This window comes from Symphalangus syndactylus, chromosome 9 (assembly GCF_028878055.3).
Source record: "Symphalangus syndactylus isolate Jambi chromosome 9, NHGRI_mSymSyn1-v2.1_pri, whole genome shotgun sequence".
NCBI lineage: Eukaryota > Metazoa > Chordata > Mammalia > Primates > Hylobatidae > Symphalangus > Symphalangus syndactylus.
This window is the reverse complement of record NC_072431.2, coordinates 122,452,277-122,465,951: the sequence shown is the minus strand read 5'-3', so window position 1 is coordinate 122,465,951 and position 13,675 is coordinate 122,452,277. Positions and strand designations below refer to the sequence as shown.

General features: G+C 39.0%; 1 protein-coding gene across 6 annotated transcripts in view; it reads left to right on the top strand.

Annotated features, from left to right (window-relative positions):
* Positions 1–13,675, top strand: part of CNTLN (centlein) — a 369,272-nt gene that overhangs the window by 153,514 nt on the left and 202,083 nt on the right. For 4 of the 6 annotated variants that reach the window (XM_055294179.2, XM_055294183.2, XM_063609088.1 and 1 more), the window contains exon 7: positions 4,881–5,043. In XM_055294179.2, the coding sequence (XP_055150154.1) occupies positions 4,881–5,043 (163 nt within the window). The remainder of the gene's footprint in view (positions 1–4,880; positions 5,044–13,675) is intronic. The other 2 variants (XM_055294182.2, XM_055294180.2) reach the window with 1 other exon arrangement.

Here is a 13,675-nt window from a genome sequence, read left to right as displayed (position 1 = left end):
TGGTTTGGCCTCTGACCCCGACTATGGGAGATCCAAAGAGGGAAGTGGTGCCCCAAAATTTCCTTAAAACAGAAAGTAGCTCCGGTGTCTAGGAGAAAGGTGATGGGACGTCCATCCACTGTTAAAGAGACCCTGGGCTCCTGTGTGGTGATGATTTGTGTCGGGAAGGAAGTCCCAAGGTCCCGTCAGTCTTGAATGGCCAATCCTAGAAGATCGGGAGTTGGGATGGTGGCCGGCCCGGCCCCCCTTTGGGAGCCGGGGCAGTCTACACCCCAATGGCCAGATTGGTGGCATTTAGGACATGGCTGGTTGGGCGGCCTGGGATTTGGGCACTCTTGGACCCAGTGCCCTTCCTTTCCGCATTTGAAACAGGGCCCTGGGGGCTGACGTTGGGATGGATGGGCAGACGACAACCTATGGCCGTGTGATCGAGGGGAGGCTTGAAGGGCTTGTGCCAGTAACTGGTACTTTTGCCTCTTTGCCTTCGCATCTCGATTGTGATACACCTTAAATGCCGTTGCTAAGATCTCGGTTTGAGGGGTGAGGGGGCCTTTGTCCAGTTTTTTTAGTTTACCTTTGATATCAGGAAAACTCTGCCTACCGTCTGGGGTTTCGGGATCTATGTTGGTGTATTGTTGGAGTGCCTGTGTAAGGCGGTCTAGAAAAGCAGATGGGTTTTCATTTTTATCCTGTATGACTTCATGAAGTTTTTCAAAGTTAACTGACTTTTGAGCTGCCCTCCGTAGACCGGCTATGATGCAAGTAGCGAAATGGTCTCAGGCTGATACTCCATTTTGGGTGTTATAATCCCAATTGGGCTCATGCTCAGGTACTGCCTGTGCTCCTAGCGGTACGGCTGGGGTTGTTTGATGAACCTCATTTGCATAAGTTCGAGCTTGTTCCTAGACTCGCCTATGCTCCTTGGGGAGGAGGGTGTTAGAGAGAATCATACAGATGTCATGGAAGGTAAGGCTATAAGCTTGGATGAAGTATTGGAATTCTTTGATATATAAAGCAGAATTGGAAGTGTAGGAGCCTAGGCGTTTTTCTATTTGCGAAAAGTCAGCCATAGAAAAGGGGACGTGGACTCGGACAATACCTTCAGCTCCTGCCACCTCTCTAAGGGGGGCAAGGGGGGGGTGTGACTTTGAGCGAGTGGTGGGGGTGCTGAAGGCCGGGGCTGATGGGATAGGCGGTTGAGGGTGTGTGTGGGGGGGCAGCGGGAGGCTGGGCGACTTCCGGTTGGGTGGCGGCCGGAGGGCGCGGTGGACGGTGGTGGTATGGGGGGGTTCGTCGGCTGGGTCGAAGTCAGGGACAGAGGGAGAGGTTGGTTTAAGAGCAGCAAGGAGTTGCTGCGGTTTGCAAGGGAGACAAAGGTTAGGTCTATCCCATAGGAGAAAGAATCCATGGATATATGGGATCTCTACCCATTTTCCTGTTCGCTCGCAATAATTGTAGAGATCCTGGAGAAATGTTAGGATCGAGAGACCCATAAGTGAGCCATTTGCTTTGATTGTCTAGGGGATATGTGGGCCAGTTTTGCTATTTGGGGTCTACCGTGGCCTTAGGGGCTTGAGGCGAGATGCTTTGTGGGGTCTCTTGCCTGCCTAGAGAGGTGGACCCCGGAGGGGAAGACTTACCAAGATGAGGCCGGTGTTGGGCGGGCAGCTTGGCGAACAGGAGAATGGGTGAAGGCCGGTCGGGGGTTTGGGTTGAGTCTAAGAAGAGATTGGGATCCCACTAAAAGTGGGGAGTCCCGATCCGAGTCACGGCACCAAATGAAAGGGATACCGGCAAACTCAAACCACACCGAGTACGGCCAAGAGATCTCTATTGGAGAAGTTGAGGTCAGGTCGCGCAGGAGACAGAGAGAGAGAGCTGTTGGGTGGAGTAATTTATAGCCCCCAGGGCTATGTGGGCACTGATGATTGGATGGGGGGTGGGCCTGAAGGGAGGAGTAGGAGGTGCCTTCTTTTATTGGGTCTCATTTGGCGGGCCGACGTAGTGCTGGGTGAAGAAGAACCCGGAACCAGCGCCATCTTTTGGCACCTTGTGTCACCTAACAGAGAGTGAGGGAGGGCTGCCAGCACACTGTCACCTCTCAGTAGGTCAATCACTCACCATTTCCCTTGGCTGGTGGTAGGAGCTCCTGTTACCCTGTGTGGCTCCCAGGTGGGCCGTCGCACCACCCTGCTTTTCCTTGCTCTCTCTGGCTTGTGCCAGCTGCCTAGTCAGTCCCAATGAGAGAACTTGGATACCTCAGTTGCCAGTGCAGGATTCACTCATTGTTTTCCTTCTTCTTGGTGGGGGGGCCTCCGACCACAGCTGTTTCTAGTCGGCCATCTTGGCACGCCCTGTTTTTGTTTACTTATTTTCAAATGAGGAAAGGTCTAGACAAATTCAGTGCTTTCCGCTGGTTCAGATGTGTGAGTTTTGTGAACTTTGCTTGCTTTTTGTATTTGCAACATTGGTGTACATACCATCACTTGTACTTTTCTGAGGGTTGTGTGGGGAGATAGAAATAAACATATCTACATAGTATAAGATTATGCTTCAATTCCACTTATTGAGAGAATGCCCGGAAAATAGAATGAGGTGGTAGAGAAAAATGTGCTTTTTCCCAGGTTGATTTTTAATTTGCAAAGCATCATAATAGTATGAGCATCTCCCTACTCTTCAGTGAGAGAGAGAGAGAGAGTGTGTGTGTGTGTGTGTGTGTGTGTGTGTGTGTGTGTGTTTTAGACGGAGTCTGACTCTCTCACCCAGATTGGAGTGGGGTGGTGCGATCTCGGCTCAGGTTCAAGTGATTCCTCTGCCTCAGCCTCCTGAGTAGCTGGAACTACAGGTGCATGCTACCACGCCCAGCTAATTTTTGTAATTTTAGTAGAGATGGGGTTTCACTATTGGTCAGGCTGGTCTCGAACTCCTGACCTCAGGCGATCCACCTACCTCAGGCGATCCACCTGCCTCGGCCTCCAAAGTGCTGGGATTACAGGTGTGAGCCTTCGCACCCTGCCTAGTGTGTTTCTTATGACTAAAGATACATATATTTTGTTGTACATTGTCCTTAAATGCAGACCAGCTACGGATTCGGGCTTTATTAAGAAATACCAGATGTCTTATAACATGCGAATATAAATAAATTTGCTGTGTTTTAACACTGTATTGAAAGATGATATGTTTTATCTTCATCATGTCTCCTTTCTAAATGTGACATTTTTTTCAGCCTCCTGGCTAACATAACTATGATGGAATTTTCTCCTGCCCTGTTGAGTATTTCCTTTGATAATTTTTGCTAATGTTATTAGTGAAAAATGACAGTAATCATCATGCATGATTACTGTGGGTCTTTTTTCCCCTCCTCTTGTATTACATTTCCTGAAGGCATGGTGCCATTGTTGGTTCTCTTCTCTCCCCTTCCCCGTTTTTGACTGCTATTTTCTGCATGTTTCAGTTTTTTGAATTGTTACAGGAAAATGGTGTATATCCATGTATCTGTGTGGATGCAGGGGTTGTAGTTGTGGTTTGAGAACATTAATGTTCTAAATCTCTAAGGAGCAGAACTCCTTGCTCCCATAATAATTTTCATCCATGTTCAACAGCTATCTCCATATCTCTTTTATTCCTTCTTTCTTTTAAGACTTATGCGAATGAATGACTAGTTTAAAGTTATAGGTAAAAAAAAGTTCCATTAAGAAATACAATCTTCAAAATATTATATAAGTACAGTCAGCCTTTCATATCCATGGATTCCATATCCATAGATTCAACCAATCACAGATTGAAAATATCAGGCGAAGAAAAATGAGTGGTTGCATCTGTACTGAACGTGTACAGACTTTTTTCTTGTCATTATTCCCTAAACAATACAGTATAACGTTATTTGCATAGCATGTACTTTGTGTTAGGTATTATAAGTAATCTAGAGATGACAAAGTATTTGGATGTGCATAGATTATATGCAAAACTGCATCATTTTATATAAGGGACTTGAGCATCTGTAAATTTTTATGTTCAAAGTGGGTCTTGAAACCATTCTCCCATAGATACTAAGAGACTACTGTTTATGGTATATTTTGATGTAATAGTGCTTTATAAATATTTCTCTGTTCAAGTTAAATATGCAAAAGAATTCCCAGTTTATGTAATCTGTATCCCACAGGATTCACAACCACAGCAATCTGGAAACCTCTATCTCAAAGGTGTAGTTCTCCTAGGCTTTTAGTGCCATCGTTACCACCACCTGTTCATTTGTCCTCCTGCTTATCAGTTTCATCCTGGGTAGGTTCGAAGGACTGGATTTTTCTTGTGACTTTCTGACTTTTTTTACCTCATCAGTTCCTTCAAGCTGAGTTAGAGGAGTCAAAAGAATCCGGCCCAGGACCCTGGGGTTACAAACTAGAACTGGCAGTTGTGCTTTAAGGAACTTTGGTTTGAAAACAAGTTTGCCCTTTGGGATTCTTTTTAATATATTTAAAGTTCTGTATAGTAATATAAAATGAAAGGTTGACGTACTCTTTGTTCAAAACTGTCTAATAACTATAGTTGACCTTACCACTTGTTAATTATTGAAACTGAAGTGTTTACTTAATTTAAATAAAAGGTTGTACTATGTATATCTATGGTTTTTATTACTATAAAGCTACAAGAGAAAATTAATATGTATCTGGCTTTGAAAGTCATAGTCGTCGTATCAATAGTTTCTGTGTGTATGTGATAAATATTAAATACGTCATTATTTCTTTTATTAATAAGTTTGCCTGCAGTACAAATAATAGATGAAAAATAGGATGCCAATCTGTAACCTTAGATGAACACAATTATTTAACTGGGATGATCTTTGTCCATACTTTTCTCTATTTATTGCTTGCTTTGCACAGGAAGGAACTGCAGGAGCTGCAGAATCGTTACAAACAGAACAGTACACATACAGCCCAGCAAGCAGAGCTGATCCAGCAGCTTCAGGTTCTCAATATGGACACACAAAAAGTACTGAGAAATCAGGAAGATGTTCACACAGCTGAAAGTATATCGTATCAAAAAGTATGCTTTTATTCTGTAATAAAGATGTAAATTTTATGTATGAACTTATGAACATATATAGAATTCAGATTTTTTCATATTTCAGCATTTCATTATTACTTCCTTTTACATATGTTTACTCAAAATTTAGAAGTGAAGGATGGTTCAATTTGGTAACATTTAAAATTTTTTGAATTTTCTTTATGGTAATTAGAGCTGAATCACTTAAAATATAGATACAAATTTACGCTATAGGGTATTATTTTGATAAATTGGCATTCAGACAGCTTCTGTGAAACATACTAGGAGTATAGTCTCAAAACTGGAGAGGATTTGGGGAATGGAATTCCTCGGCCTGCTATTACAAGAAATTATTTTGTCAAGTATGGCAGACTTTCATGGTAAAATTTGTACATTATTGTTGGGCACATCTTCACAAATACAAAGGGGATTGCTGAGGAGGTCTTTAGGATCAATATTTTCCAGGATTTTTCTCTGTTTATTTTGTGTATTTCTGTTCAGTAGTCTTTTATTTTACAGTTGTTTTAGGAGCCTTTCAAGAAGGTTTACCCAAGTATTTAGGTGTGCTAACTGACTCACCAGCAATAATTTAATCTGCTAATTGAAAAAAAAAATACCTTTATTGGCCGGGTGTGGTGGCTCACGCCTGTAATCCCAGCACTTTGGGAGGCCGAGGCAGGCGAATCACAAGGTCAAGAGATCGAGACCATCCTGGCCAACATGATGAATTCCTGTTTCTACTGAAAATACAAAAAGTTAGCTGGGCATGGTGGTTCATGCCTGTAGTGCCAGCTACTTGGCAGGCTGAGGCAGGAGAATCACTTGAACCTGGGAGGCGGAGGTTGCAGTGAGCCAAGATCGCGCCATTGCACTCCAGCCTGGTGACAGGGCGAGGCAATGTCTCAAAAAAAAAAAAAAAAAAAACTTTACTGAGTTCTTCATATGTTTTGTGTAGTGTGCTAAATTATTTAAATAAATAATGTAGTTTATATAGTGTTATTCTCATTTAATGATAGTAGTTGAGGCAAGTGAGGCTTAGAGAGGTTAAATAATACAGTTCATAGTATCCCTCTAGAATTACTGGATTTTTACTTTTGATCTTACTTTTCTAAAAAATCACTGTGAAAATCCAATATCTATAATTAACGTGAAGTAAATTACCTTAAAACTTAAACACATCTTTTTAAATGATGCTTTGTAACAGTGGTTTTCAGTGTGTATTCTGTGTTCCCTTTGTGTTTCCCCAAGGACCTAGATGATAGCAAGCAGGAAGATACAGTCTTCCACTTCAGCTAGAGCAGTGCTGCCTTTTTGTTTTATGGGGTGGCATTGCCCACTGTGTTTTTTGTTTCTAAACCAGGTTCCGTTGCTAAAATGGTACTGTACTTTATTAATACTTGTTAATTGTTATTAATACTGATTAATTGTTTTCTCTTTTTCCCCCATTGATGACTTTCTGTTGCTTGAAACATTTTTTTTCTGTTGCTTGTAACATTTTTTTTTTTCCCCTCTTGGCTTCCATGGTACTATAATTGGATGGTTTTCGTCCTTCAGTTTCTAGCTGTCCCTTTTTAATTTCTTTCTGGTCCTACCCAGTCTCCATGTTCTGTAAAGTGTTAAAATGTCCCAGGCCTCAATCTTAGGATCTCTCCCTTTTTTTTCTGTTTATACTCACACCCTAGGTGATTTTATCTAATCACCTTGACTTTCAAAATTATACTGCAGGTTGAATATCCCTTATCTGAAATGCTTGGAACCTGAAACCTGAAGTGTTTCACATTTTGAGCTTTTGGGATTTTGGAATATTTGCATTACATTTACTGGCCGAGCATCCCAAATCTGAAAAATTGAAATCTGAAATGCTCCAATGAGCATTTCCTTTGAGCATCATACTGGTGCTCAAAAATGTTTTGGATTTTGGAGCATTTCAGATTTTTTGATTTGGATACTCTATCTGTGTCTGTAGGCTGATGATTCCCAAATTTGTAAATTTGTTTATCTACCTTGGATCTCTTCGGTGTACTCTAGGAAAGTGTATATCTAATTGCCTACTTAATATCTCTTCACTTGGATGCTAATGGGCATCTCGTACTGAACGTGTTCAAAACAAAGCTATTGCCTTTTATGTTTTCAGTACAGGTGCAGAATTCGACGACTTCCCACCACCCTTGCTGTCACCATTCTGTCCAGGCCACTATCATGTATTACCTGGATTATTGCAGTAACTTGCCAGTTTCTTTGTTCTGATCTTAAGCCTTTTGACATAGGTGCCAGGATATTATTGCCAAAACTTTGTGAGTCAAATCAGATCACTGCTCTCTTCAAGTCCCTCCAGTGGTTTCCCAGACCATTAAAAATAAAAAACCTAAGTTCTTAATACAACCTATGGGACCCTGCATGTTCCGACTCTACATTATCTCTCTGATCTCATCTTTGCCTTCTCTTCTTATTCACTCCAGCAACACAAACCATGTTTTTATTCCTTGAACATAACAGGTATTTAACCTTTCAAGGTGTACTTTCTTCCAGTGCCTGAAAGCTTTCCTGCCCAGTTATCTGCATAGATACCATTTTACTTCCTTTATTCTACAACTCTTAAACAGTTTAAAATTAGTTGATAGCAGACATTAAATGGTAGAAGTAAGAAAAGAATGATGTATGTTGTAATAGTAGTAGAGGGAAATATGGGAGCATAACTGGGGCCTGTTCCAAGACTAAGGATAAAGAAAACTCTCCTTGATGGTGTCATACCAGTAATACTTTGCTGAGAAGTTATCAAAGGGACAGATTAATTTCTGATAACTTTTCCAAATGAACTCTAGTTCAAACCATAAATTCCCTAGTGTATGTCTTTACTAAATTTGGAGAAGTAGAGCTTATATGCCCCTATTTGACAAACTCGACGTAACCTAAATTGTGATCTGGGGTACATTTTGAAACCTTAAACACTTTTCTTCTGGGATTATGTTTATCCCTTCCAAGAATCATTACAGAAAATGAGAGATGTAAATGATGGGGGTATGTTGTGTTTGTGAATAGTATTGAGGCAGAATAAAAATAGAACAAACTGAGATGTGCTAACCTAAAATAATTGGCTTACTTTTCCTTGTGTTTAGTCTGTTTTTTGTCATTTCTTTCTCTAGATTGGATTTCATTTTTCTTTTATTTTTGTTTCTCAGACATTACCTTGGGAAGCGTGGGAGTAGGGGGCTTCACTGATACTTAAGTTGATTCCCACTTTGAAATTGTACCTCCCACTGTAATATTTTAATTTTGAAGTTGTTTTAGATGCTTGTAGTTGTTCATACAGTTTTCATTAGTATCCTCAACTAGACTCAATTTGAAAATATTCTCATTATTTATTCTTTATAAATTTTGTCTACAGTTAGTAGACGTTAAAATTGTTTTGGTGGCTATATATATTTTAAAAAACAAAGTCTTTTATAATTCCATCTCCCAGAGGCAAATACTGTGAACATTTTGAATATTTCAGTTTTAAAAATTCATCTTAACATATCTGTTAGCACACTAATATTTTTCACTTTAACATTATCTTTTAAAAAATCGTAACATATAACTATTTTAGATGGTCATATAATTTATTTTTCTAGTGTTGGTTATATATGTTATTTGTTTTACTATTGTAAATAAAGCTGCAATAAACATTTTGTCAGTTCAGATTATTACTATTCATTATAGTGTATTGACTACACATACGTGCGCGCGCACACACACACACACACACACGCGCACACACACACACACACACACACACTGACCTGTCCACCCAGGGAAGACTTCCTTTTATGAAGCTATAACATCGTATTAACCATATGCAATTCACTTTTTGTTTTGTTTTGTTTTTTGTTTTGACAGTGTCTCACTCTGTCGCCTAGGCTGGAGTGCAGTGGCCCGATCTCGACTCACTGCAACCTCCGCCTCCCAGGTTCAAGCAATTCCCCCACCTCAGCCTCCCCAGTAGCTGGGACTACAGGCACATGCCACCACACTCAGCTAGTTTTTGTACTTTTCGATAGAGACTGAGTTACGCTATGTTGACCAGGCTGGTCTCGAATTCCTTACCTCAGATGATCCACCCGCTTCAGCCTCCCAAAGTGCTGGGATTATAGGTGTGAGCCACTGCGCCTGGCCCAATTCACTTTTAATTAGTTTGTACATAACATATCCTTTTAAAATTATCCCATAATAAGAATGTATGGGGGTCATGGATTCTAAGGGGACCTGCCTACCACATGATTAGTAAACGTTGAGTTACTGAACCTTGAGACATTGCATGCTATGATGTCCCACTTTGGATAATGCAATTTAAAAATCATAATTATATTTTAAAACTTTATGGCAATGTTTCTATTTGAATTTAAATATTACTCTAGTCCATTTAATGTTTGACTTTGGGTGGATGAATGGTTCTGCAGTGGTGAAAATGTGGAGAAACAAAATACAAGTGAGAAGTCCTTCCAGTTAGATCACAGTTATAAAGACAGATGTAAAATTGTACTATAAGCCAGGGAGAATCTGAGTTTCCATTTACACAAATTATTTTAGAAATGTATTATGTAAATCGAGATAAAAATGCAAGCTGCTCCTAGTAACCATATAATAATAATAGTTAACATTTTTTAGCTTATTGTGTATCGGGCACCGGCAATAGGGCTTTTGCCTTAATGTTTAAGCCTCACACCAACCTGATGTGGTATTGTTATTTTTATCCCTGTTTGTAGATCAGGTAACTGAAGCTTAGAGTGTTGTCTAAAGTCAAACAGCTACCTGTGTAGAATTCAGATCTAGGTAATCTTGGGTCCAGAATGCAATTCTTAAACTTTATTATAAAGCCCACAGTATAGTTCAGTTTTAAATGGAAAGGTGAGGTCTTATCCTTAAAAGCCTCAGTAAACAGATTCTACAAACTTGCATTATCCATTCTCATCCAAATTTTTTCAACACTTAATAATTTCTAATGTTAGAATATTTATCCTGATATCTAAGTTAAATGTTATTCAGAAGATTTCATTGCATTCTTTTTGGTGACCAGAGTGTAGCAGTTACCTTTCTATGTGAAAAGGGCTTCCATCATTTTTCTCTAGCCATTGTTTCTCCTGATTGTATCATTTGGTTTCTTTTATCTTGCTATTACATCACGCTTTTTAACTTTTTGAGCTTCTGAAGATTTTTTACTAACGCTTTTTTTTCTCCTCAAAAATGTAGTAGTTGTGTAGTGCAGGATTTTAACATTTGGGAATGATCACATTGCCTTATTTGTCAGGTGTGTTATTGTTCAGACTTTAGTGTTCATTTATATCAGATTATTCATTCTTATTCTAGAGCATTATGTGTATTGTCTTTATTCCTTGTCTACACATATTTTTAGATTGTTTTCTAATTTGAATAATAATCCTTGCAATAATGAGATGAAATTATTTACTCAAAATTTCAAACATATTTTCACATAGATTCATTTTAATATTTTTGAATAATAATTGGGATTTAGCTCTAAGACTCAGGTGAGTTGAATTAAAAATATTACACTAACAATTTATCTTCAATTCTTATTAAACTTCTTTCAGAATCAGATCTTAGTTTACTGTTTCTAATGGAAGTTTGTTTCCTCTGTTCTCTTTCTCTCAATTCTTCACCCCTTTTTCTTGCCCTTACATTACCCATTCTTTCTCTCATTTATTAAGTAGATCTGTATCATAATATCTGTTTAATTATCTGAAAAGATGAAAACAGTTGTCCCAAGTGGTAGGATGTGGGAATTGAGGAGGGGAGACAAAGGTGAAGAAAGAAAATTGAAAAAAGTTTTGAGCACAGAGGTGAGTCATATTGTGCCAGAGCTCTCCATAACAAACCATCAGTCTCATATACAAGGCTACCAATCATATAGTGTAGAAGGCCTTTCTAGGAGAAAAACACCTATCAAGATAAATAAAAGTAATCTGATGTGTTCTCTTCCTCTGAGCATATAGCCATTCATATAATTTTTAATATTTTTATATCTGCACATCATTTATATATGTGTATGATTTAAATATAGGGAATTATATCAGCGTTTATGATTTCTAGACCATCAAACATGGTTGGGGTACTAACATGTATTTTATAACTTCTTGGTCTATTTAGTGACAATATTACTCAAACTGTTAACTAGGAAAATAAGGAGTTAGCATATTACATGTTAAATTAGTGTTGTCATTTTTGGCTATAAATAGTACATTTTTCACTTGAAGAATTTATTGTTTCAGTCAGTGTTGCAAATACAGTTGGCATTCTGTGTCCACAGGGCATATCCCCATTCACAGATTCAACCAACTATGAATTGAAAATATTTGGGAAAAAAATGAAAAATAGCAATACAACAATAAAAATTAATATGAAAAAGAGTATAACAACTATTTACATAGTGTTTGCATTGTAAACACTGGGTAGATTCCATCTTATTCTTATAAGTAATCCAGAGATGGTTTAAAGTATACAGGAGGATGTACATAGATGATAAGCAAATACTGTGCCATTTTATATAAGAGACTTGTGCATTTGTAGATTTTTTTTAATTCACTTGGGTCCTGGAAACAATCTTGTGGATAATGAGGGAATGCTGTAGTATATTTACTAGATTTGGATGATTTCAATTCTTAAATTAGTATCATTGGATAACAGAGCATATACATTTTCAAAATTGTTAAGATATATAAAATATCATTTAGTTCTTTAACACTAATAAAATATTCAAAAAGGAGCTCTTCAGTCTAAGCCCCTGAAAATTAAAGGAGTTGGAAGTTGAGGTCTTATTTCTAACTTGCTTTCTGTCCCCTGGAGATCCTTTTAACCTTTTTCACTTTAATTTCTTCAACAGAAAATAGCATGAAGAAGGCTGGGCGCGGTGGCTCACGCTTGTAATCCCAGCACTTTGGGAGGCCGAGGCGGGAGGATCACGAAGTCAGGAGATCGAGACCACGGTGAAACCCCGTCTCTACTAAAAATACAAAAAAATTAGCTGGGTGTAGTGGCGGGCGCCTGTAGTCCCAGCTACTCGGAGAGGCTGAGGCAGGAGAATGGCGTGAACCCGGGAGGCGGAGCTTGCAGTGAGCCCAGATCGCGCCACTGCACTCCAGCCTGGGCGACAGAGCAAGACTCCATCTCAAAAAAAAAAAAAAAATAATAAAATAAATAGAAAATAGCATGAAGAATAGTAAGGATAATATATTGCTTATGAATTATAATGATTGATACTTCTAAATCATATAATGTAATACGTGGTGACATTTTTATAGGCCAGAACCTTACAAAAAAATTCTGATCCATTCGAGCTTTTTGGATTATTAGAGGAAAGAAGTTATAGAGAAAAGAGACTCTCTGAAAACTGTTGTAAGGAATCTTACTGCTAATAGGGAAAAAGATAACTCAGTATGCCTAAAGCAATGCAGATGAATGAATTTCTCATATTGCCTAATTACTCACTTGAGCACTTTTTTTTTTTTTTTTTAAACTCTACTCTTATTAATGGAATGAGAATAAGATGGAATCTACCCAGGGCACTGGAACATCCTAAGCTTTTGGCTTCTTGCAGGATCTCCTAGAGAATTAAACATTTTATTACCCTGAGGTCCTGTCACCAAAAAACACTTTAGAAATAAAACTAGATTTAACCTTGTTGAAGGCTGTTTTAATCAAGTTTACTGCTGGACTGAGGCCTAGAGTTAAAAATGGCTGGAGGACTATCTTTGCTTCCTGTACTCTAAGTTCACAACTGAGTGATCACATTACTATTAAATACATGAAATCCAGTCAGCCAACAAGGAAAACAGGCAAGTAGGAGATGTATATTTGGAGTAAGCTAAGGAATCAGATAAGAGTTTGTCCCAAAACCTAGAGCAAAGCTGATCTAATTTGTTCTGGGCTTTCTCAGTTCTTTCTTTTTTTTTTAAAAATTATTATTATACTTTAAGCTCTAGGGTACATGTGCGCAATGTGCAGGTTTGTTACGTATGTATCCTAGTGCCATGTTGGTGTGCTGCACCCATTAACTCATCATTTAGCATTAGGTATATCTCCTAATGCTGTCCCTCCCCCATTCCCCCACCCCACAACAGTCCCCAGAGTGTGATGTTCCCCTTCCTGTGTCCACGTGTTCTCATTGTTCAATTCCCACCTATGAGCGAGAACATGCGGTGTTTGGTTTTTTGTCCTTGCGATAGTTTACTGAGAATGATGGTTTCCAGTTTCATCCATGTCCCTACAAAGGACATGAACTCATCATTTTTTATGGGTCCATACTATTCCATGGTGTATATGTGCCACATTTTCTTAATCCAGTCTATCGTTGTTGGACATTTGGGTTGGTTCCAACTCTTTGCTATTGTGAATAGTGCCACAATAAACATACGTGTGCATGTGTCTTTATAGCAGCATGATTTATAGTCCTTTGGGTATATACCCAGTAATGGGATGGCTGGGTGAAATGGTATTTCTAGTTCTAGATCCCTGAGGAATCACCACACTGACTTCCACAATGGCTGAACTAGTTTACAGTCCCACCAACAGTGTAAAAGTGTTCCTATTTCTCCACATCCTCTCCAGCACCTGTTGTTTCCTGACTTTTTAATGATGGCCA